Genomic DNA, 21,709 nt, shown 5'->3' with positions numbered 1-21,709 from the left:
ACCACTATGGTGGGGGGCGATATGTCTGGCTACAGATGTGTCTCTATAATTTCTGATATCACCCACGTGTTCTAACACTCTGCGCCTTAATTCTCGGACTGTCTTCCCCACATAGGAGAGTGGACAAGTACATGTAACCATATATACCTCTCCCCTAGTGGAGCAATTAATGGAGTCCAGAATTTTGTAAATTTGGCCGGTGACCATAGATGAAAAAGTATTGTTTTTCACCATAAACTCACAGGCCTTGCATCTCCCACACTCAAAATAATTTTGTTCATCCAGGTCCTCACAGTTTGTGGTGGAGTTAGATGACTATGTGTAAGATGGTCCTCAAGGTACTTCCCCCTCTGAAAAGTTATTTGGGGGTGAGACTGTATGATATCACTCAGATCAGGGTCCATCATAAGTATGTCCCAATATTTCTCCATGATGTTGCGAATCTGCCGATTCGCCTTGTAATATGTCCCTATAATGCGGGCTTCCTTAGGGTTAGACGTCTTGGGTTGAGAAATAAGAAGTTCTTCTCTGTTTTTACTCAAAGTGTTTTCATAGGCTGAAGATAAAATGTAACATGGATAGCCACGGTTGGTAAACCTATGTTTGTATTCTGCCACTGAGGAACAATTACTCCTGAGGCGGAGATACTGCCCCTTAGGGATCCCTCGATTGAGGGGCCCACCTCAGTCTTCCACCTCAGGAGACTGTTGGTGGCTGTGGATTTGCGGTAGATGCTGTTATCAAGGCCCCCTTGCAAATTTTTTGTAATAACCACATCCAGGTAGGGTAGACTGGTATCACTAATTTCAAACGTAAATCTTAGGCCGATCTCGTTTATATTAATCCATCTGATCTGCTCCTCAAGTTGAGAACAGGAGCCAGTCCAGACAAGATGTAACAGTAAGGTCTGTGATGAATTTGGGCCTTGCATTTTGGCACCCAAAGGAGTCAGCAGCAAAGGAGTCAGCAGAAAGAAAAAGAAGCCTGGATAGCAAGACTCATTATCCACTTGGCAGCTGCAAAGCTTCGAGAGATCCCTTTAGGGCGTCAACATTATACCAGTGTTGGAAGGGGCAAACAATTTGATCGATATTCAAGAGTGCCATTTATGAAAAAAACGTTTTGTACCTGAATCCTTGTGCCACTCTGTATCTAGCCTATCCATCCCAAGAAACTGTTTTGGTGGTATATCTTAAAGGGGGAATAATTTTGGGTCAAGATAAATTGTAGCAGTGAGATAACAAAATTGTTAAATGGTTCAAGGAAAACACTGTGCCATCTCAAAAAATTGTCCACAGGCATGGCCCTGCTAATGCTCATCCACACCATATGTGTCTAGTGTTTTATTTGTACACAACAAACATCATAACATACTGCTTGACACTAGATGTAGCTTATCCATTTTTTTATGGTGTTTCTAACATCCTAGGATCGGTTGCTATAAGCTATATAAGCTATAATCTCTCCTATGTGTATTCCATGTATATACTATGTGTACTACTGACGGACGAGGAAGTTGAGGGGGGGGGGGGGTCTTTTTTAAAGTGACAGTAATGCTTTAAATTATCACTTAAAGGGGCAGTGTTGTGGTTATGTGCAAAAAAAGAAAATCAGTCAAAGATGAACAGCTTAAGTGCTGTGGCTCCTTTATTCTGAGGATTGTGGGGGCTATACAATTATAGCATCTCCTAATAATATCACATCACAGGTCTGGAAGTGGTTTTGGTAGAAAGGAGGTATTTTTTCTAATCCTGGATAGTCCCTTCAAGATTCATTGATTCGGTCATGTATAAATTGTCTCCAAGCCACATGGTGCACTGTTACAGGGAAACAAGTCTACTGTTACAAAGTGCTTTTATTTATACTTGTGGTGAACAATCTTACAGTTATGAGCCAATGGTAGAAATATTTAGTCTAGTAACTTATGCTCTAATAACAGGAATGACGGATTATAATATATTAACTTATTGTGTTACTGTTGGAGCTTGGCGCTAAAACAGGAAGTGTGTTTCTGATCCTGATAAATAAAGTCTACAATTTGACATATTACTAGCTTGAATTAATCTAAATAGTAACCCTATATAAAAAGGAGCACAGAATAATACATATAGTGTTAGTACATTAATGGGGAAGCTGTCAGCATCTGGTTCTAAAACATCCACTAAACATCTGAAAGGTCATAGAAGCAGATAAAGTGTCAGTAAATCTTAAAAACACCAAAGGAGACAAACAGATAAACTCTTAGAAACATTAGGTTATATTAAACATATTTTCTTCTGTTTGTAGGATACATTGTAGGCTTTTATCTTGAGGACACTTTCTTTATGTACATATTAATTAGGTAAAAAAAAGAAAATACTAAATTTGACATAGCTGTTGTTAAAAGCAAGGAAAGAATTGAATGTGACAATAACTTATACTGAAATGTAACCAATATCTTAGGTTCTGTCCACACTGCTGTTTGGTTCTCCCTTTGGCAGTTTTATCAGATTTAATGGAAATAATATCATTTTTTTTTATATAAAACCCATTATAAGTCATTAACGTCTGTTTGGCACCATTGGAACCCAATATAAAACTGATCTGTTAAAGTATCTTGGCTTCTGTTCCTGGAGGAAGCAGGACAGTGAAACATGTTGGGTTCGGTGGGGGAACACGAGTGAACTTCCCAGGTATTGTATTGTCTCCTTCATTATGTTTACATTATGGGCATTTGTGCAATAAGATGTAATATTAAAGGGGTAGTCTTCTGAAAAGAATTTCCAGTCTGTTGTATCCGGGCTGGGGCTGTAAAAAAAAAAAGAAAGCAAACTTTAACTCACCTTCCTCCGTTCCCCCGTAGCGCCGCTACAGCTGTTCGGTCCTCCAGTCTTCTTCCTTCTTCTCTGCGCTTGGATCTTCACACTGCGCTCAGCCTATCACTGGCCGCAGGGATTTCCCGCCTCAACCCGTGATAGGCTGAGCACCGTGTGATGATCCGTGCATAAGAAAGAAGGAAGAAGACCGGAGGACCGAACAGCTGTAGCGGCACTATGGGGGAAGGGAGGAAGGTGAGTTAAAGTTTCCTTTCTTTCTTTTTTTTTTGCAGCCCGGGCACAACAGACTGGAAATACTTTTCAGAAGACTACCCCTTTAATTGTTAGTTCAATTGCTTGATCGCAATTACCATCTCATACTTCATCATTGGCACATATTATGAAGTAGATTGTTACTTTAGTATCTGGTAATACTATTTAGTATTGTGATATTTGATTATAACAATATGGATTGCACTTGTTCCCCCTCTCATATCAGTTTTAATTGTCTTTTTGTTTCTATGTGTTTTTATGGGATCAGTTGGAGTTCATTATCTTTTGTCTCTATATGTGTATCAATAAAAATAATATTTTTCACTTATGCACTACAATTGTTTGTTGTGTGGTATTTTGGTGGGGTTTCTATATAGGAGGTGTTTGATCATACTGTAAGAGCTGCCATGATGCATATGTGAACAGAGCCTTATAAAACCAAATATGTCAATTTTGTGGTGACTTATAATAAAGCATTCTAATAGGTATATTGTGGCCTCATGTACAGTCATGTTTAGTAGTCAACATCAGCCTTGTGAGCGCTGTTCTAGAGAATGGAACAACGCTGCAGTTCCTTTCACCTCTCCTCCCATATGTATGGCGCATGCAATGACAAGCCCCAGTAAACATTTACAAGGCTGAGCACCTGCACAAGCGCCGCAACCTCTGCACACAGCTGATCAGTGCCGGGTGTTGCACCCCTCACCCCCCCCCCCCCCCCCACCAATCACATATAGATGGACTATCTGGAGAGTAGTCCATCACGTTGGATAACCTCTTTAAATGTAAATGAGTTGTATAGAGATTTATACAAACAACCTGTAGAGGAAGTATCCATCTACTTAAAGATTGCCTAAAGAATACAATAATACGTATTCATACAATTATGGCTGTAAATGTTTGCACCCCTGAATTTTTTTTTCAAAAATTTAGTATTTCTCACAGAAAAGAATTGCAGTAACAAATGTTTTGCTATACACATGTTTATTCCCTTGTGTGTATTGGAACTAACCCTAAAAAGGGAGGAAAAAAACACACACATTGGACATAATGTCACACCAAACTCCAAAAATGGGCTGGACAAAATTATTGGCACCCTTTCAAAATTGTGGATAAATAAGATTGTTTCACGCATGTGATGCTCCATTAAACTCACCTGGGGCAAGTAACAGGTGTGGGCATTCTAAAAATCACCCCTGAAAGCAGATAAAAAGGAGAGAAGTTCACTTAGTCTTTGCATTGTGTGTCTGTGTGTGCCACACTAAGCATGGATAACAGAACGAGGAGAAGAGAACTGTCTGAGGACTTGAGAACCAAAATTTTGGAAAAATATCAACAATCTAAAGGTTACAAGTCCATCTCCACAGATCTAGATTTGCCTTTGTCCACAGTGTGCAACATTATCAAGAAGTTTGCAACCCATGGCACTGTAGCTAATCTCCCTGGGGGTGGTTGGAAGAGAAAAATTGATGAAAGGTGTCAACATAAGATAGTCCGGATGGGGGATAAGCAGCCCCAGACAAGTTCCAAAGATATTCAAGCTGTCCTGCAGGCTCAGGGAGCATCAGTGTCATCGCGAACTATCCATCGATATTTAAGTGAAATGAAACGCTATGGCAGGAGACCCAGGAGGACCCCACTGCTGACACAGAGACATAAAAAAGTAAGACTACATTTTGCCAAAATGAACTTGAGTAAGCCAAAATCTTTCTGGGAAAATGTCTTGTGGACAAATGAAACCAAGATAGAGCTTTTTGGTAAAGCACATCATTCTACTGTTTACCGAAAATGGAATGAGGCCTACAAAGAAAAGAACACAGTACCTAGAGTGAAATATGGTGGAGGTTCAATGATGTTTTGAGGTTGTTTTGCTGCTGGCACTGGGTTGAATGTGTGCAAGGCATCATGAAATCTGAGGATTACCAACGGATTTTGGGTCGCACTGTACAGCCCAATGTCAGAAAGCTGGGTTTGTGCCCAAGATCTTGGGTCTTCCAGCAGGACAATGATCCCCAAACATATGTCAAAAAGCACCCAGAAATGGATGGCAACAAAGCGCTGGAGAGTTCTTAAGTGGCCAGCAATGAGTCCAGATCTAAATCCCATTGAACACCTGTGGAGGGATCTTAAAATTGCTGTTGGTAAAAGGCGCTCTTTCAATAAGAGAGACCTGAAGCAGTTTGCAAAGGAAGAGTGGTCCAACATTCTGGCTGAGAGGTGTAAGAAGCGTATTGATGGTTATAGGAAGTGACAAAATATTTAGTTAAGGGTGCCAATAATTTTGTCCAGACCATTTTTGGAGTTTGCTGTGACATTATGTCCAATTTGCTTTTTTTTCCTCCCTTTTTTGGTTTAGTTCCAATACACACAAAGAAAATAAACATGTGTATAGCAAAACATGTGTTACTGCAATCCTTTTCTGTGAGAAATACTTCCCTTTCTTGAAAAATTTCAGGGGTGCCAATGACTGTAAGAACCATGAAGCAGTGGTTCATTCCAGGGGTGGCATCAATAGTGATCATACTTTGATGGTCTACACGTAGATGTGCGGTGGCCCAGTATGGGAGGAGTTACCCCATACTCCTGCTTCCCTGTCACGCAGCCTCCTTCAGTGTCCCCAGGGCCCCCTGCAGTAGTTTTCCCATTGTAAATATGTTGTACTGTATAAAATGTGTTATCACTTTAAGAGTTATACCATGTGACCTATGGGCTTCCTGCTAGTCTCCCCTATATGAGCCCTGGGTTGAGCTAGCTTCTCTCTCTTGGAGCTTAGAGCTCTTGTTGCTGAGGTCCAGTGCAGTCGTGCCTAGAGTGTGTGTCCAGAGTATTGGACGCCTCAACTCAAGTCCTGCAGCCACAGTTAAGTGCAAGCAAGCTAAACCTGCAGCTTTGTCCGTCATCAGTCAAGTCAGTCTCTGTCAAATTGTCAAGCAACGTGGCCTGCACTAAATTGCCCAGTCCTACTACATGTCCCAGTAAGCCCTTAAGGTCTCTGAGTCACTGGTCACCTCCTTGGGCCCTGGCTGAACTGTATAGACTTTACCAACTGTCTACCCTTAGTAAAGCTACCGTTGTCCGTAAGTTGGCGTCGGAGTCGTTATTGCCCCCGTGCCTAGCCCAGGATCCAGTGGTATACCTTCGGGTGGTTATAGGCTAAACCATGCCCTGGCCTCACGAATACAAGGGGTTAATGCCATCTGCCCCTAGGGTAACAACATCTGCCCTGCACCTCACACCCCGCCACCACAACTTTTGGCGTCAAAAACAGGATACGGGTGTGTGCCTTATGCCACAAGTCCTCCCTCAGTCTGAACTGTGTCAAGTAATGTCTGAAAATCCCATGACGATGAGAATAAAGTTTGCGCCAGAAAGTGTATGGGCACTTGTGAAATAGAGGGGGAGGTGAAGAAAAGACTGTTATCTGCTATTGAGAATAACTCTAAAGTCATGAACACTATGTGCAATATCTGTACTGAAGCAATGTTACGTGCAAAGATGTCTGCCACCATACCTGAAAGGGTTAATCTGTTGTAGGAAAAGTGTGCGGAAGGATCCTGCCAGAGCCAACGTCCTGCCCCTGGGAGTGGAAGCCAAGTCAGTTCCTAGTCCTAAGTGGAACTCAAGAGGTTCACCCCTTGTTGCTGGGGAAGTGGAAGAAGAGGACGCGCCGCTGAATCACTTCCGGTCCCAGGCCCTGCTGATGACGAAGTTCCAGCCAGCGGCCATTTTGCTGGAGACCGGTATAGGAAGTGGAGCCAGACCTCCTCTTCAGTCTTGCGGAATTTACTGGTGAGAGCAAGAAGATGGCTGATGCGCAGCAGACTTTACTGTATAGACTTTACCAATAGTGTTGCTCGCGAATATTCGCAATTCAAATATTATTCGCGAATATCGCATATTCGCGAATTCGCGAATATAGCACTATATATTCGTAATTACGAATATTCGGGTTTTTTTTGGTTTTTTTTTCTTCACAGTACACATCACAGTGATCACCCCTCTCTGCTTCCAGCTTGTGTGGTGTAAAGAAGGCTGTAATACTACTATGCGAGACTGGCGCGCGAAAATTCGCATATGCGAAAATCTGCATATGCTAATTTTCGCATATGCGAATTTGCGCGTGTGCTAATTTTGTATATGCTAATTTTCGCCTACGCGAATTTTACGCATATGCGAAAATAAAACGGGGATATAAGGAATATGTGAATATTCGCGAATATATGACGAATTCGAATATGGCCTATGCCGCTCAACACTATTTACCAACTGTCTACCCTCAGTAAAGCTACCGTTGTCCTTAACTTAGCGTCTGAGTCTTTATTGCCCCCGTGCCTTGCCCAGGATCCAGCGGTATACCTTCGGGTGGTTATTGGCTTAACAAATACAAGGGGTTAATGCCATCTGCCCCTAGGGTAACAACATCTGCCCTGCACCTCACACCCCGCCACCACAGATGGATACATCCTCTTCTGCCTAAAGGGGTACTCCACTGCCCAGTGTTCCGGCTACGTTTGGAACATTTAGCTCCGAACGCTGTGTGCACGCTGTCTCCACTGGCCAGTGGAGTACCCCTTTAAATGATTTGTACAGCACATTCAACAAACAAGCTAGAAGAAGCATCCGTCCACTTGAAGATTGTCTACAGAATAAAATAGAACTTAGTTGTAAGAGCAAAGGGGTAGTGTTGCTAAGAAATGCCGAGAAGCGTCTACTCCTTCCTCCAAGGGCTATTTCAAGGATTTGATGATCTACAAGTAGATAGATACATCCTGTTCTGCATCTAAACATCAGTATGCCAAGTTAGTGTGCCCTCGATGGTCCTTCCACAGTCATGTAATGGGTATAAGAACTAGACTGTTCCATATTTATATCACATTGACTTTGGTAGCTTATGCAGACTAACATATCCTAACCATGTGCCCTATTTATAACAGATTACACTACATTATCTGCAGTAAGAACCGTTCCCATCGCTGTGTAGATCAGACACATTGTGGTTCTCACGCTGTTCACAGACTTAGTGGTTCATGTCCAAGACATGGGCTAAGCTAGATCCTTGCACAGTTTGGTAGACGGCATTTTTCATGTGCGTCAGCCGTCACAGAACACCACTTATCAGTCTACAGACATTCTTCCGGTCAGATCATTAACATTTCCTTTTGATGTGAATTTCCCCAAATATGACTTAGGCAAACTAATCTTCATGAAAGGATATGACCTCAGATGTCTCTATACATTCACTGCAGATATTCTATATAAGGGAATTATATCAAACATGAATAGTATTGGTCTGCAAATTGTGGACCTCCAGATGTTGCAAAACTACAACTCCCAGCATGCAGTTTGGAGATCACTGGTCTATACCAATGATCTTGGAAGTGTGGCTCTCCAGCTGTTGCCGAACTGCAACTCCCAGCAACAGCTAGAGAACTGTAGCTGGGATTTGCCCTCATATAGATTAGATGGTCAGTCAATCCTGACAAAATCGTAAAGTAACGTGACAATAATCTAATGTGTGTGACCACCCTAAAGGGTTACTCCAGCACCCCTTAAAGAGATGTCCGGGCTCCTACAGAAACGGCTCCTATGCAAAAGGGTCAGCATTTTAATGAATGAGAGCTGGAGGCAGAGCGGCTTTATCCTCTGCCTCCCGATCCTACACAGCGCCTTCTTGACACTGCCGCATTGGCCAGCCGGCCCACGGCCTACCGGGAATTTCCCCAGTATCCCAATAAGCCAGTCCGGCCCTGGCAGTAATTGGCTGAGTGGGCATTTCCAGAAATGTTCTTTGTGTCACGATAGGGCCAGGAAGTGGACATAAGCTGGAAACCAGTGGGCGTTGGAACGACAGTGGTGGGGGTACAATGAGTGGCATCACTATGTGTGGCTTGTCATGCTGAGACTTTGAGTTTCTTCGTAGTTTCTATATACCATATCGCCCCCTGTAATTTTTATGAGGATACCATTTTTTGGAGATTACTATATAGAGCTTGTTATTCGCCAGGTAAACAAAGCATATTATATAATAAGAACTAATAGTAAGAGGGGAAAAGAAGGGCACACACTGTATAGTAATATATCAAGTTCCTCCTGGATACATACTTCTTAGCGCAACAGCAGTATTCCTCACGATCCAATACAAATGACATCTGCGGGGGGGCATATACTAAGATAAGGTATCAATAATCCAAAGAATACAAGAAGTATATATGCACTCACCGCACAGATGGTGTCTAGGCGTTCAGAAGTCCGGGATTACTGGGTCATCCGTGCAGACGCTTGTGTGGCGTTGCCTCTGAGCGCTCCACACAAGCGTCTGCACGAATGACCCCGTAATCCCAGACTTCTGATGGCCTAGACACCATCTGTGCGGTGAGTGCATATATACTTCTTGTATTCTTTGGATATTGAATAATAAGTTTTGAAAAAGTTTTCTTTATATACTTTGTATTTATTTATTTATTTTTTTAATTTTTCATAGTTTTTGAATTGTTGACATGTGGAGGCTGAAAACCTGTGCTGATTGGAGGAAATCCTCTCACCTGGCCCCCAGCTGATTGCTTTTACTGACACATTGTAGCAAACACTCAGTTGTACTGTATGAGCAGAAATTTATCAAGATGAGTTTTCAGTCTCCAAGCACTTAAAGGAGATATCCAGTGGTGAAAACCTTATCCCCTATCCTAAGGATAGGGGATGAGTTTCAGATCGCGGGGCCCTCTGCGATCTCCTGTAAGGGGCCCTGACAGCCCACGGGAAGGGGGCGTGTTGACCACCGCACAAAGCGGCGGCTGACACGTCCCCTCAATACAACTCTATGGCAGAGCCGGAGCGCTGCCTTCGGCAATCTCCGGCTCTGCCACAGTGATGAATTGAGGGGGCGTGTCGGCCCCTGCTTCATGCGGTGGTTGACACCCGCTATCTGGCCAGCGAGCCAGGGCCCCTTACAGGAAATGGCAGGGGGCCCCAGCAGTCGGACCCCCCACGATCTGAAACGTATCCCCTATCCTTAGTATAGGGGATAAGTTTTTCACCACTGGACTACCCCTTTAATAAAAATTGTGATTAATTGAAATGTAAAAGTATTTGCAAACAACACAACTTTTCATAATAGAACAATTACAGTGAATTCTCTGCTCAACTTGTTATCCACTATCTTATGTATAGGAATAACAAACTAGTTGGTGAGGGGCCAAGAGCTGGTATCCCACTGATGCTGAGAATGGGGAAAAAATTATCCCTGGAAAAAATGGTGTACACTACGTGTGGGGCCATTGCTCCATTTATTTTCGATGAATCTGCTGAGTGCTGAACTTCAAATTATTTGTCCGCCCCATGAAGAATGAATGGAGTGCTGCACTGGCATGGACCATTTATCTGTGGACATTTTTCCCCCTGTTTTGGGGAATAATGGGGGTCCCAGTGGTTGGACCCTCACCGATCAACTTGTTATCTAATATCCATGGGAATAACAAGTTGAGATGGGAATATTCCTTTAAACTTAATTTCCATAGGAGTGGACAACCCCTTATATGTACCTTTTAGTATTTCAATGTCATAGAATGCTGCAGCAAATCTGGTTGAGCGGTGGGGCCCTGACCTGGTGTCAGTGCTGATGTAGGACTTGAGTTTGGTCCGGCATCTCCATAACTTTAACTCCCTGGGGTGAGTGATACGTAGCAGCTCTTCAAGGTTTGCAGCAGATCTGATCCTCTGTTCTAACTCACTCTGCGTCACTCCCTACAAGGAATAACATGGTTAACTATTAGGTATTGGTACTTAGTATCAACGGTCAATTGATAAGTGTTAAAGATCATAGTAGTCCACACACATTGTTCAGTGAGATGGCACTGTGTTCATGCTGTCGCACTGAATAACAACATTCCAATAACACAGAAATGTAATTAACATGTTATTTAACAGCAAATTCTTTCTATAAATCCCTTCTTTCATAGAATACTTCCAGGAACACATTCCAAAATATACAGGGCATCTGGTTCACTTTAAAATTCTAAGCAGTTTGATGCTATCCTTGTGGAAACATGTATACTGATAAACAACAGAAATAGTCTTACACAATAGTCATCAGCAGAGACAGAGACATACATAGTCATCAGCAGAGACAGGAGAGCATGTCATCAGGGTAAGAAAACAGAGGGATCGGGGAGGACCAGGGCACCAGTGCTGGACATGGCAAGGTGAGTATAGTGTATCTTGTTGTTATACAGCACTGTCATGTGGCTGGAATGTGTTTTTTATTTAAATATAGAATCCTGTTCAAGTAAGAAAAGAAAAACACTGTAGGAGGAAGGGATAGTATGCCAGTTTAAAGGGGTATTCTAGGAAAAAAAAGGTTTTTATATCAACTGGCTCCAGAAAGTTAAACAGATTGGTAAATTACTTCTATAATAATTGTCTGCTGCTGAAGTTGAGTTGTTTTCTGTCTGGCAACAGTGCTCTCTGCTGACATCTCTGCTTGTCTCAGGAACTGCACAGAGTAGAAGAGGTTTGCTAAGGGGGTTTGCTTCTAAACTAGGTGGTTCCCCAGACACTTGTCATCAGAGAGCACTTAGACAGCAAAGAACAACTCAACTTCAGCAGCTCATAACTACTGAAAGGATTAAGATTTTTTTTATAGAAGTAATTTATAAATCTTCTTTCTGGAGCCAGTTGATATATAAAAAAAAAAGTTTTTTTCCTGGATAACCCCTTTAATGTCCTTTCACCATAATGGCTCATTTCACCTGTCTTTCAAATGGAATATAAAAAAAAAAAAAAATGGCACTTTATTAAATGGAATCTGCACAGAAACTGCATCGGGTAGCCTAGCATAATGGGGTTATATAGGCAACAAAAATGTTGATATTAAAAACAGACATACTCGTCTACCCTGGTCCCCTGAAGCTTCTGATGTGAAGTCATTGAGTTCCTCACTTGTACTTCTACTTATTACTTTTGAGACAGGCAAGTGTTGGCAGTGAATGCCCGCTTAGACAGTCACTGACTGAGATGGGATGCTGCGGCTAGTGATTGATGGGGCAGGCATTCACTGTTCAAACAAGTTTGTCTGAGAAACAGGAAGAAGGGTGATGAGAAGGAGAGGGAATGGCATCACCTCAGGAGCTGCAGAGGACCAGGGTAGACAAGTATGCCATTTCTTTTTTATTATGCCCCAGGAAAAAAATGAATTTACATTATAAAAGAGGAATTGTTGTTGGCTATAAATATAAATTTGGCTCTGAGCACTGTCTCCATGTCCGTTGCTTCTATTTTAATGGTCTTATATTAGTGGAATGAAGGGAAATGTGTGGGGCAGAGTTTCTGTACCTAGGAGTTATAGACAGAGGAGGATATATTATTGCAAAAGCAACCTAATAAACTCTTTACATTACATTTTTTCTATAAAAAACACCAAACCAAAGGCCACCCTAAAATGTGAACCTGTACTTAGAGGATCAGTAACACAAAAGTTTGTATCATGCTGTTACCTAGGTCACTTTTTTTTTTACTTTTAACCCCTATGACTCCTGCATTCCTACAGACACTGTATGATACATTGCTGGAGTCAAAAAGCTGCTCAGCGTTTGGAACAGAATGTTTTCAAACGCTTAGAGCCAGCGCTGGGAGCTCGTGACATCATCGCCTCGCCCCTCATGATGTCACACCCCGCCCCCTCAATGCAAGGCTATGGGAGGGGGGCGTTACAGCTTGGGAGCTTGGGAACTGCACAGAGTAGAAGAGGTATGGGGATTTGCTATGGGGATTTGCTTCTAAACTGGGCGGTTCCCGAGACAGGTGTCATCAGAGAGCACTTAGACAGAAAAGAACAACTCAACTTCAGCAGCTCGTAAGTACTGAAAGGATTAAGATTTTTTAATAGAAGTAATTTACAACTCTGTTGATATATAAAAAAAAGTTTTTTCCTGGATAACCTCTTTAACAGCCCCCCAATGGAACGCACTTGTCTTTGTGTCTGTACAGTACAATGTATCGGTTAATCTACACTGCATTTTCAGTGAAAAACAATGTATTTGATATCACTGATAAGTGTCTAATCGTGAAGGGTCTGACTGATGGGATCCCTTGCGATCTCCAGAAAAGGACCCCAACTCCTAAAGAGAGTGAGTGCTGCAAACGACACGTACTCCCTTTTTTTCTATGGGAGCGCCAGAGATATCCGAGTGCAGCACTGCAGAATGATGGGCATCTCCAATGTTTCCATAGAAATGAATAGACTGTCTTCCGCAGAATGTCAGGGCACTGTTCTGGAGATTGCGGGGGTCCCAGTGGTCAGACCCCCTGCAATGAAATGCTTATTGTCTCCCTGTGGAAAGGGGATAGGTTGTTTTTCATTGGACAACCCCTATTAATCAAATCAAATATTACTATACAACTACAGTCCACATTCTAGCCTTCTTTTAAACTGCATAAGTAAAAATAAGTAAATATTCCTCTAGATAAATGGATGTCCCTGAGCTAACACCTTGGCTTTGGTGCCTTAAAGGAGTACTCTGCTGCTCTGAGTTTGGAACAAACTGTTCCGAACGCTGGAGTTGGCGCCGGGAGTTTGTGATGTCATAGCCACACACCCTCATGACATCACACCCCGCCCCCTCAATGCAAGTCTATGGGAGGGGGCGTGACAGCCGTCACGCCCCCTCCCATAGACTTGCATTGAGGGGGTGGGGTGTGACATCATGAGGGGGCGGGGTTATGGCATCAAGAGCGTTTGTTCCAAACACTGAGCAGCGGAGTACCCCTTTAAGGCAGTGGTCCCCCAACACAGTACTCAAGGCCCACCAACATTGTTTTTATTCCCAGTTACTCCTTTAGAATAAATCAGGGGGAAAAAATCCAAGCCTGGACAGTTGGTGGACCCTGAGGACTTGGTTGGGGACCTCTGCCTTAGGGAACCCAAGGGTCCTTTCGTCACATTGAGAGACACCATTATTGTGGGCTCTGTTACAAATTTCTCACTGGGGCCCAGGAACTTCAAGATATACCCCTGCTTAGAAGTCAGTGTTTCAATACCAAGACCATTTTCTTCTTTTAGCTAAAGTATCTGCTCCAGAGGGGCTGCCGTTACATAATCAATTTGAGTCCCAAGAATTGTGAGGGACACTATGAGATTTCTTATTATATACTTTGGCCAACATGAACAAAAGTTATTCATTTAAAGTCTGAGAGATGCCATAATAGCTGGAATGAGGGATCCGTTGGAGTCTATAGGATTTCACTTTGATTGTGTTTCCCCTGGGTATTCCAGTTTTCTTGCAGTTGAAGGAGTTTCTCTACATCTAAAACATCTTTTATAGTAGGTGCATTTTAGTGAATGCTCTTGTTTTTAATAATCTTGACCAATGTATGACGCGTCATCCATACAGGATATATTTAAAGAAGTAGTCTCATTGGGAGACCTTCTTGCTCTAATCCTCCACCGCCGTTTTCTTTCTGGTCCAGCCATGTTCAGCGCGCCAACGGCCGGCAATAGGCTGAGCGGCAGTGTAATGCATTGAACCACGGCATCGGTCGCCTATGATCAATGCATTACACTTATACTCAGCCTATTGGCTGAGGCTGAATATCACTGTGGCCAGAGATTTGCTGACCAGCAGTGTGGCACACTGACCACAGCTGAACCAGGAACAAGATGGTCGTGGAGGAATAAAGCAAGATACCGGGACACCGGGGGAGGGGAGGCAGGTGGTACCTATTTATTGTTTTATTTTCTGGCAGCGCAGGCTTTTTGAAAAAAATATTCTCTGTAAGTTATTTCTCCTTTTATGTCTAAACCCTTGGCAACAAAAATGAGTACACCCCAACTGAAAATGTCCAAATTGGGCCCAATTAGCCAGTTTCCCTCTCTAGTGTCATGTGACTGAGTAGTGTTAGAAAGTCTCAGGTGGGAATTGGCAGCAGTTCTCTTAAATTTGGCGTTATCTCACACTTTCTATTACAGGTCACTAAAAATCCAAAATGACACCTAATGACAAAGAACTCTCTGAGGATCTTAAAAAAAGAATTGCTGCTCTACATAAAGGTGGCCTAGGCTATCAGAAGATAGCCAAGACCCTAACTGAGCTGCAGCATGGTGCACAAGATCATACAGCCGTTTCCCAGAACAGATTCTACTCAAAACAGGCCTCGCCAATGTCGACCGAAGAAGTTGAGTCCACATTTTCAGTGTCATATCCAGAGGTTTTCTTTGGGAAATAGAAGTATGAGTGCTGCCAGCATTGCTGCAGAGGTTAAAGGGGGTTAGGACTGTCAGCAACTGCCTTGCTAAAGAAGCTGAGAGAAAAGTTGATGGACTGGCCAAGCATGTCTCCAGATCTAAACCCTATTGATCATGTGTGGGGCATCCTCCAACAGAAGGTGGGGGTGTCAGCACAGCCTCTGTGGATATTGAGCTTGGAAGGAAAACATGATTTTATAAGTTTGCAAACAGCCATCAGCTGAGAGATTGGTATCATTATTTTTTTCCTATCAGTTATCTGCCCATGTATGCAGCTCTGAGCATGGTATGGAGTGGACACATTCCTTTTAAGAGTACGTTTGCATATTTTGCTGCAGATTTTCCACAGCTGATTTTGCTACCAGTTGAAGTCAATATTTAGCAAAATCATCTGTAAAAAAATATACAGCAATATATGAACATGTGAATATACCCAAAGAATCTATAACATATCCACATATTGTCTGTTCTTATAATAAGGACACTAAATTAAATTTCATGCAAATAAAGTCAAACATGGAGCACTGAGGTCCTTAACCACGATAACCAAGCCCCATTTTTCAAATCTAAGGTGTGTCTCTTTAAGTGGTAATAACTTCGGATCGAAATCGTGTCCGATTTTTTTAAATTTTTATTATGGCCTATGTAAATCGTATTCAACCATGCGACTGTGTGATTTCATCAGATTTATCACACACAATTTCTTTTTACACATGCGCAGTAGCATCTTTAATTAAACTTTATTACCCTTGACATACATATAATTTTGCAAAAATTATCAGATTTTGTGTGAAATATTGGATGAAATTTTCAGCTGTACAATTTTTTGATACGATTTTTTAATCGGATATCTAACAATTTTTTTAACACGATTGTATACAATTTCCGGTAATCTGATTTTGTCCTATTTTACTGTCTGTTAATCGGATGGTAAAATCGTGATGTGAACTAGGCCTTAAAAAAAAAAATCAACCTCTAGCTTCAAGCCCAGACAATCCTGTAACTTTCTTTGATGACCTCACAGATTCCCTATTTGCATGTATGGCGTGAAATGTACAGTATATGCATTTTCTATTTCTTTGCTTGAGATTAATATTTTATGGTCCTGAACATCCAAAAAAGGTCTTAAAGTGGAATACTATGACGAAGCACAACTGGTTTTGATTATACCATTGTCTAGTAATGGGAGGGGTGATTTCAGATACGTCTGGAATGTTTACGGTTACAGATGTTGTAAGGATTGCAGCGCAGCGTGCCCAATAAAACCGCACATTTCACTTGTCTAAAAGACTTGTAAAGTCTTGAAAGGTCATCTACTCAGAGGACACACGCTGGGGTTATACACACAGCACCGCTACTGATTCAGACCCATGTAACAGCTGACTGGATACTGTTATGTAGCTGTGACATCTCAAATTACAAACAAGGCTTTACATATAGATTATGGCTTCAGCTAAAAGGATATCCCAGTTAGCATTATGCATTGACTAATGGGCTCTCACTGGCTGGAAACACTTTAATATAATCTATGTGCAAAAGGAGTGGCCTCAAGAGACAAAGCTGGACTCCTCCTGAGGTGATTTTCATCATCCAGTATATAGGAGATTTTTACTAATATTCTTTTTTTATTTTTTTTCATAGTGATTTTTTTCCACTCATCCCTTATATGTGTCAATGTGTTTTCAAAGTTTTTAACCTTCCAATTGAAAGTGAAGAATCACAGCCTAAAAAGACACCAAAAAAGGGTAAAAATGTTATGACCCAGATTGTGTAAAAAAAAAAAAAAAAAAAAAAACAACATAATGTTCGGGAAAATTTAAAATTGTTAGCATATGTTCAGGGCAAGAAGTTAATAAAAATATATTTTTCTCCCAAATTTACACAGAAATACAATAGTAAATGAGTGCTATGGTATCAAGCACAGGCCCAAAGCACATATATATATATATATTATAGTAGTGTACAGTTTGTGCCCATACTGTACCTCTGCATCCAATTTCCCACTAATTCATATAGAACCTAAATAATCGGTACAGTCACTTTCCGTGAAAATTCTGTGCATTTTTCAGAAAATTTACAGTATTCGCACAATACTTCCTCAGTGGCAAATCTGCTACAAATTGTGCAGACTTTGGTTTGGGTTTGGCTCTGATGATTGGTGGGGGGGGAATATGCAAATATTAAAAGATAAAAAAGTTATAGGGATCGACCGATATCGATTTTTAGCGCCGATACCGATAATCTGTGGAGGTTAAAGCCGATAGCCAATAACTTATACCAATATTCCGGTATAAATTATCGGCTATCTCTCTCTCTCTCTCCCCCTGGCGAAGCCGCTGTAGATCATTGATTTAAAGTGGGCACTTTAAATCAATGAACTGCAGCGGCTTTTGCGTTGCAAGAGACCGGCCCACCGCACCCCGCACCGCACCGACCAGAGACTGCCACTGCTCCATTGCCTCCCCCATCCCCGGTTTTATAATTACCTGTTTCCAGGGTCCGCGCTACTTCTGGATTCAGCGACATCCTGAGCTGTCATTGTGCGCACTGACGGTGACGTTGCGTTGAGGATGTCACTCGTCATTGCGCAGCGCACAGCATAACGAAGGACACCTCTCAGGAGCCAGAAGTAGCGTGGATCCCACGCCGCAGGAACAGGGAATTATAAAACCGGGGATGGGGGAGGCAATGGGGCCGCGGCGGCGGTCTCAGGCCCGTGCGGTGTGGTGGGGAGTGCGGTGCGACGAGGGGGCGGTGCGGCGGTGCGGTGGGGGGGGGGGGGGCATTATCGGAATATCGGCAAGGTAATTGCCGATACCGTTAACGTCAAAAATCGTGAATGTCGGCCAATAATATCGGCCAAACCGATAATCGGTCGATCCCTAAAAGTTAATGTATTTTACATTTTCCTGTGCTTGGAAGAAAATCTGCAGCAGTGTCCAAAACACCTGCAAATGTGCTGATGCGCTCTGTTAGTTCTACCAGTGCTCAGCCGTTTTAAATGGGCACAATAAAGTTAAAAGTCCTAAAAGGTGAGTGCCAATGTTTTTGTTACAAGCTGTTTTCATTTTTCGTTGGATTCCCGTTTTTTGATGTCTTTTGCTTATTAGCTTACGTGGTTGTAGGGGGTTTATTTTCAGTTTGTAAGATCCAAGTGGAAGAAAAAGAGTAAAAAAAATTGTAATAAATGACTTTGAGACTCTGTTGGTATACCTTGACAACCTTTTAGCCTGATACTAAAACTGTAAATTGTAGAAGCAATTCTTACTTTTCTAATCTCCAAAATCCTTGCACCTTAGTAAATACTGTATAAAATGAAAGGTCACAGAGCAGAGTAAAAGGGTTTAAGATGAAGCGGAAAAGTTAAAGAGCAGTAATAATGTTACGATTCCATCGCTTCATTACCATAAGAGACTCTCCAAATCACAGAGTAGGTTCTTTTCTTGTCACAGTGGGATAATCTAACATTTTACAGATATGAGCTCTCTGCTCATATGAGTATATGAAGCTTTTTTAGTCATCGGGATTAGAGACTTCATAATACTATATAATATGACCAAGGATGGGACAAGAAAGGATAGAGATGAATCTCTAATATGGTTAACAAAGTACTTAGTACCAACATGTATGTTTAAAATAAATTAAATATTTACCTACCTATGATGCATAAACTCAATACCTCCTATTTATGATAGCCGAAAACCACCAGGAGTTCTAATTGCAATTTGCAAAGCACGTATCAGATCATTGAGGTCTTTGAACCGGACATATATAGTAATGGTATTTAAGATGGCATACAGTGGGGATCAAAAGTTAGGGCACCCCAGGTAAAAATTAGTATTAGTGTGCATAAAGAAGCCAAGGAAAGATGGAAAAATCTCTAAAAGGCATCACATTACAGATGAGACATTCTTATAATATGTCAACAAAAGTTAGATTTTTTTTCCATCATTTACATTTTCAAAATAACAGAAAACCAAAAATGGCGTCTGCAAAAGTTTGGGCACCCTGCAGAGTTAATATCTTGTACTGCCCCCTTTGGCAAGTATCACAGCTTGTAAATGCTTTTTGTAGCCAGCCAAGAGTTTTTCAATTCATGTTTGAGGTATCTTCGCCCATTCTTCCTTACAAAAGTCTTCCAGTTCTTTGAGATTTCTGGGCTGTGTCGCGCACTGCTCTTTTTAGGTCTGTCCACAGATTTTCAATTATTTTGAGGTCAGGAGATTATGAAGGCCATGGCAAAACCTTCAGTTTACGCCTCTTGTCACAATCCCCCGTGGATTTCGAGGTGTTTAGGATCATTATCCATTTGTAGAAGCCATCCTCTCTTTAACTTCAGCTTTTTTACAGATGGCATCAAGTTAGCATCCATAACTTCCTGAAATTTTATTGAATCCATTTTTCCTTCTACTCGTGAGATGTTCCCTGTGCCACTGGCTGCAATACAACCCCAAAGCATGATTGATCCACCCCCATGCTTAACAGTTGGACAGAGGTTCTTTTCATTAAATTCTGTTCCCCTTCTTCTCCAAATGTACCTTTGCTCATTCCGGCCAAAAAGTTCAATTTTAACCTCATCGGTCCACAGAACTTGTTTCCAAAATGCATCAGGCTTGTCTATATGTTTATTTGCAAAGTTCAAATGCTGATTTTTGTGGTGAGGATGTAGAAGAGGTTTTCTTCTGATGACTCTTCCATGAAGACCATATTTGTACAGTTATCTCTTTAAAGTGGAATAGTGTACCACAACTCTGGTGTCTGCCAGATCTTGCTGGAGGGATTGTGCTGTCAAACGTGGGTTTTGAATTGTTTTTCTCACAATCCTGCGAGCTGTTTTGTCTGATATTTTTCTTGGTCTTCCAGATCTTGCTTTAAGTTCCACTGTTCCTGATGACTGCCATTTCTTAATTACATTCCGAACAGAGGATATTGTTTTGCTATCTTCTTATAGCCTTCTCCAGCTTTGTGAGCGTCAACTATTTTCAGTTTCAGATTTCTAGACAACTGCTTAGAAGAACCCATGGTGCTGATTGTTGGGGCAAGGTCAGATGAGTCTGGGAATTTAAAACCTTTGAGATTGACATCACTTGGTCTTCCCAGATGATGATTGAGAACAATCCATGACACTGGCAGGTCTCAGCTTTGCAAAGGGGGCAGTGCATGCTATAAATTCTGCAGGGTGCCCAAACTTTTGCAGACGCCATTTTTTTTGTTTTCTGTTATTTTGAAAGTGTAAATGATGGAAATAAAATCCAACTTTTGTTGATATATTATAAGAATGTCTAATTTGTAATTTGATGCCTTTTAGAGATTTTTCCATCTTTTCCTGGCTTCTTTATGCACATTAATACAAATTTTTACCTGGGGTGCCCAAAATTTTGATCCCCACTGTAGATATGAATAACCTTAAATGCGTTCTGATTTTTTTCACTGATTTAAAAGGGTACTCTGGATACATTATTTTTTTATACATTGCTAAAGCCCAATGAAAAGGGAAAAAATGCATACTCATCTATCTCAGTCCCCTGTGGCTCCCCTGTGATGTCTTCGGGCTCCCTGCTTGTTTCTCTTTCCGCTACTTCCATAATTTGTCTCAGCAGGGTTAGCCTGCTCAGCCAATCAGTGCCCCACTGTAGTCAAAGATCAGCTGAATGGGCCAATTCTGCTGGATCTTGTCTGTAGTAGCAAGTGAGGACCTGGGGGACCAAGGTAGATTATAGTATGCAGTTTTATTTTTTTCCTAAGTAAGGCTCATTGGGAAAGAGAAGTATACAAATAGGCTTTGGTGCACTGTATATAAATTTCTAAGGCTAGGTTTATAGCCTTTATCAGATAGGGCTGCAAAACATTGTGAAGAATCACTAACCAATCTCATTTAGCACTGTAGAAATGAGAATTTTTGTTAATGATGGTAAAATGTGAAATATGTTACATATATAAACTCTATACTGATGTTTTATTGCCACTCTGCAGAATCTTATAAGATAGCTTTTGTGAAACTTGTACTGAGTCCCATTGAAATGCCTCACTTCTTCACTAATACGCTCATTTCTTTTATGCTAAGCATTAGAGATGTACAGATGTAAACTTTCGTGATTTGCTATATATTTCAAATTTTTCTTTGTTTTTTTTTTTTTTTTTTATATTTTGTTATTTTTTTCAAGCATGGAGCCTATGGGTGACTGATGGCATCCATTACAGTCATGTAGTATAAAAAAAAAAAAGTATACAATAAGTGGGAATGTATTAAGGGCTGTACCTGGTGCAGATTGACCAAAAGTAATATTTTTTGTTGCAAACCCCTTTGTTTGCGCCAAATTTGACAACTTTTGGACCATCTGTGCTACATGCACCATGGGGGTGTGGCTTGGTGAAAAGGGGGCGTAATTTCACATGAAGGGGTGTG

At 41.5% G+C, this 21,709-nt stretch overlaps 1 protein-coding gene across 1 annotated transcript in view; it reads right to left on the bottom strand.

Annotated features, from left to right (window-relative positions):
• VEGFD (vascular endothelial growth factor D) overlaps positions 1-21,709 on the bottom strand; it is a 69,550-nt gene that overhangs the window by 43,598 nt on the left and 4,243 nt on the right. Inside the window, exon 2 of the mRNA XM_056560841.1 lies at positions 10,607-10,808. Within this exon, the coding sequence (XP_056416816.1) occupies positions 10,607-10,808 (202 nt within the window). The remainder of the gene's footprint in view (positions 1-10,606; positions 10,809-21,709) is intronic.

The sequence above is a fragment of the Hyla sarda genome, chromosome 2 (assembly GCF_029499605.1).
Source record: "Hyla sarda isolate aHylSar1 chromosome 2, aHylSar1.hap1, whole genome shotgun sequence".
NCBI classification, from domain to species: domain Eukaryota; kingdom Metazoa; phylum Chordata; class Amphibia; order Anura; family Hylidae; genus Hyla; species Hyla sarda.
This window is presented reverse-complemented; position numbering and strand designations above follow the sequence as displayed.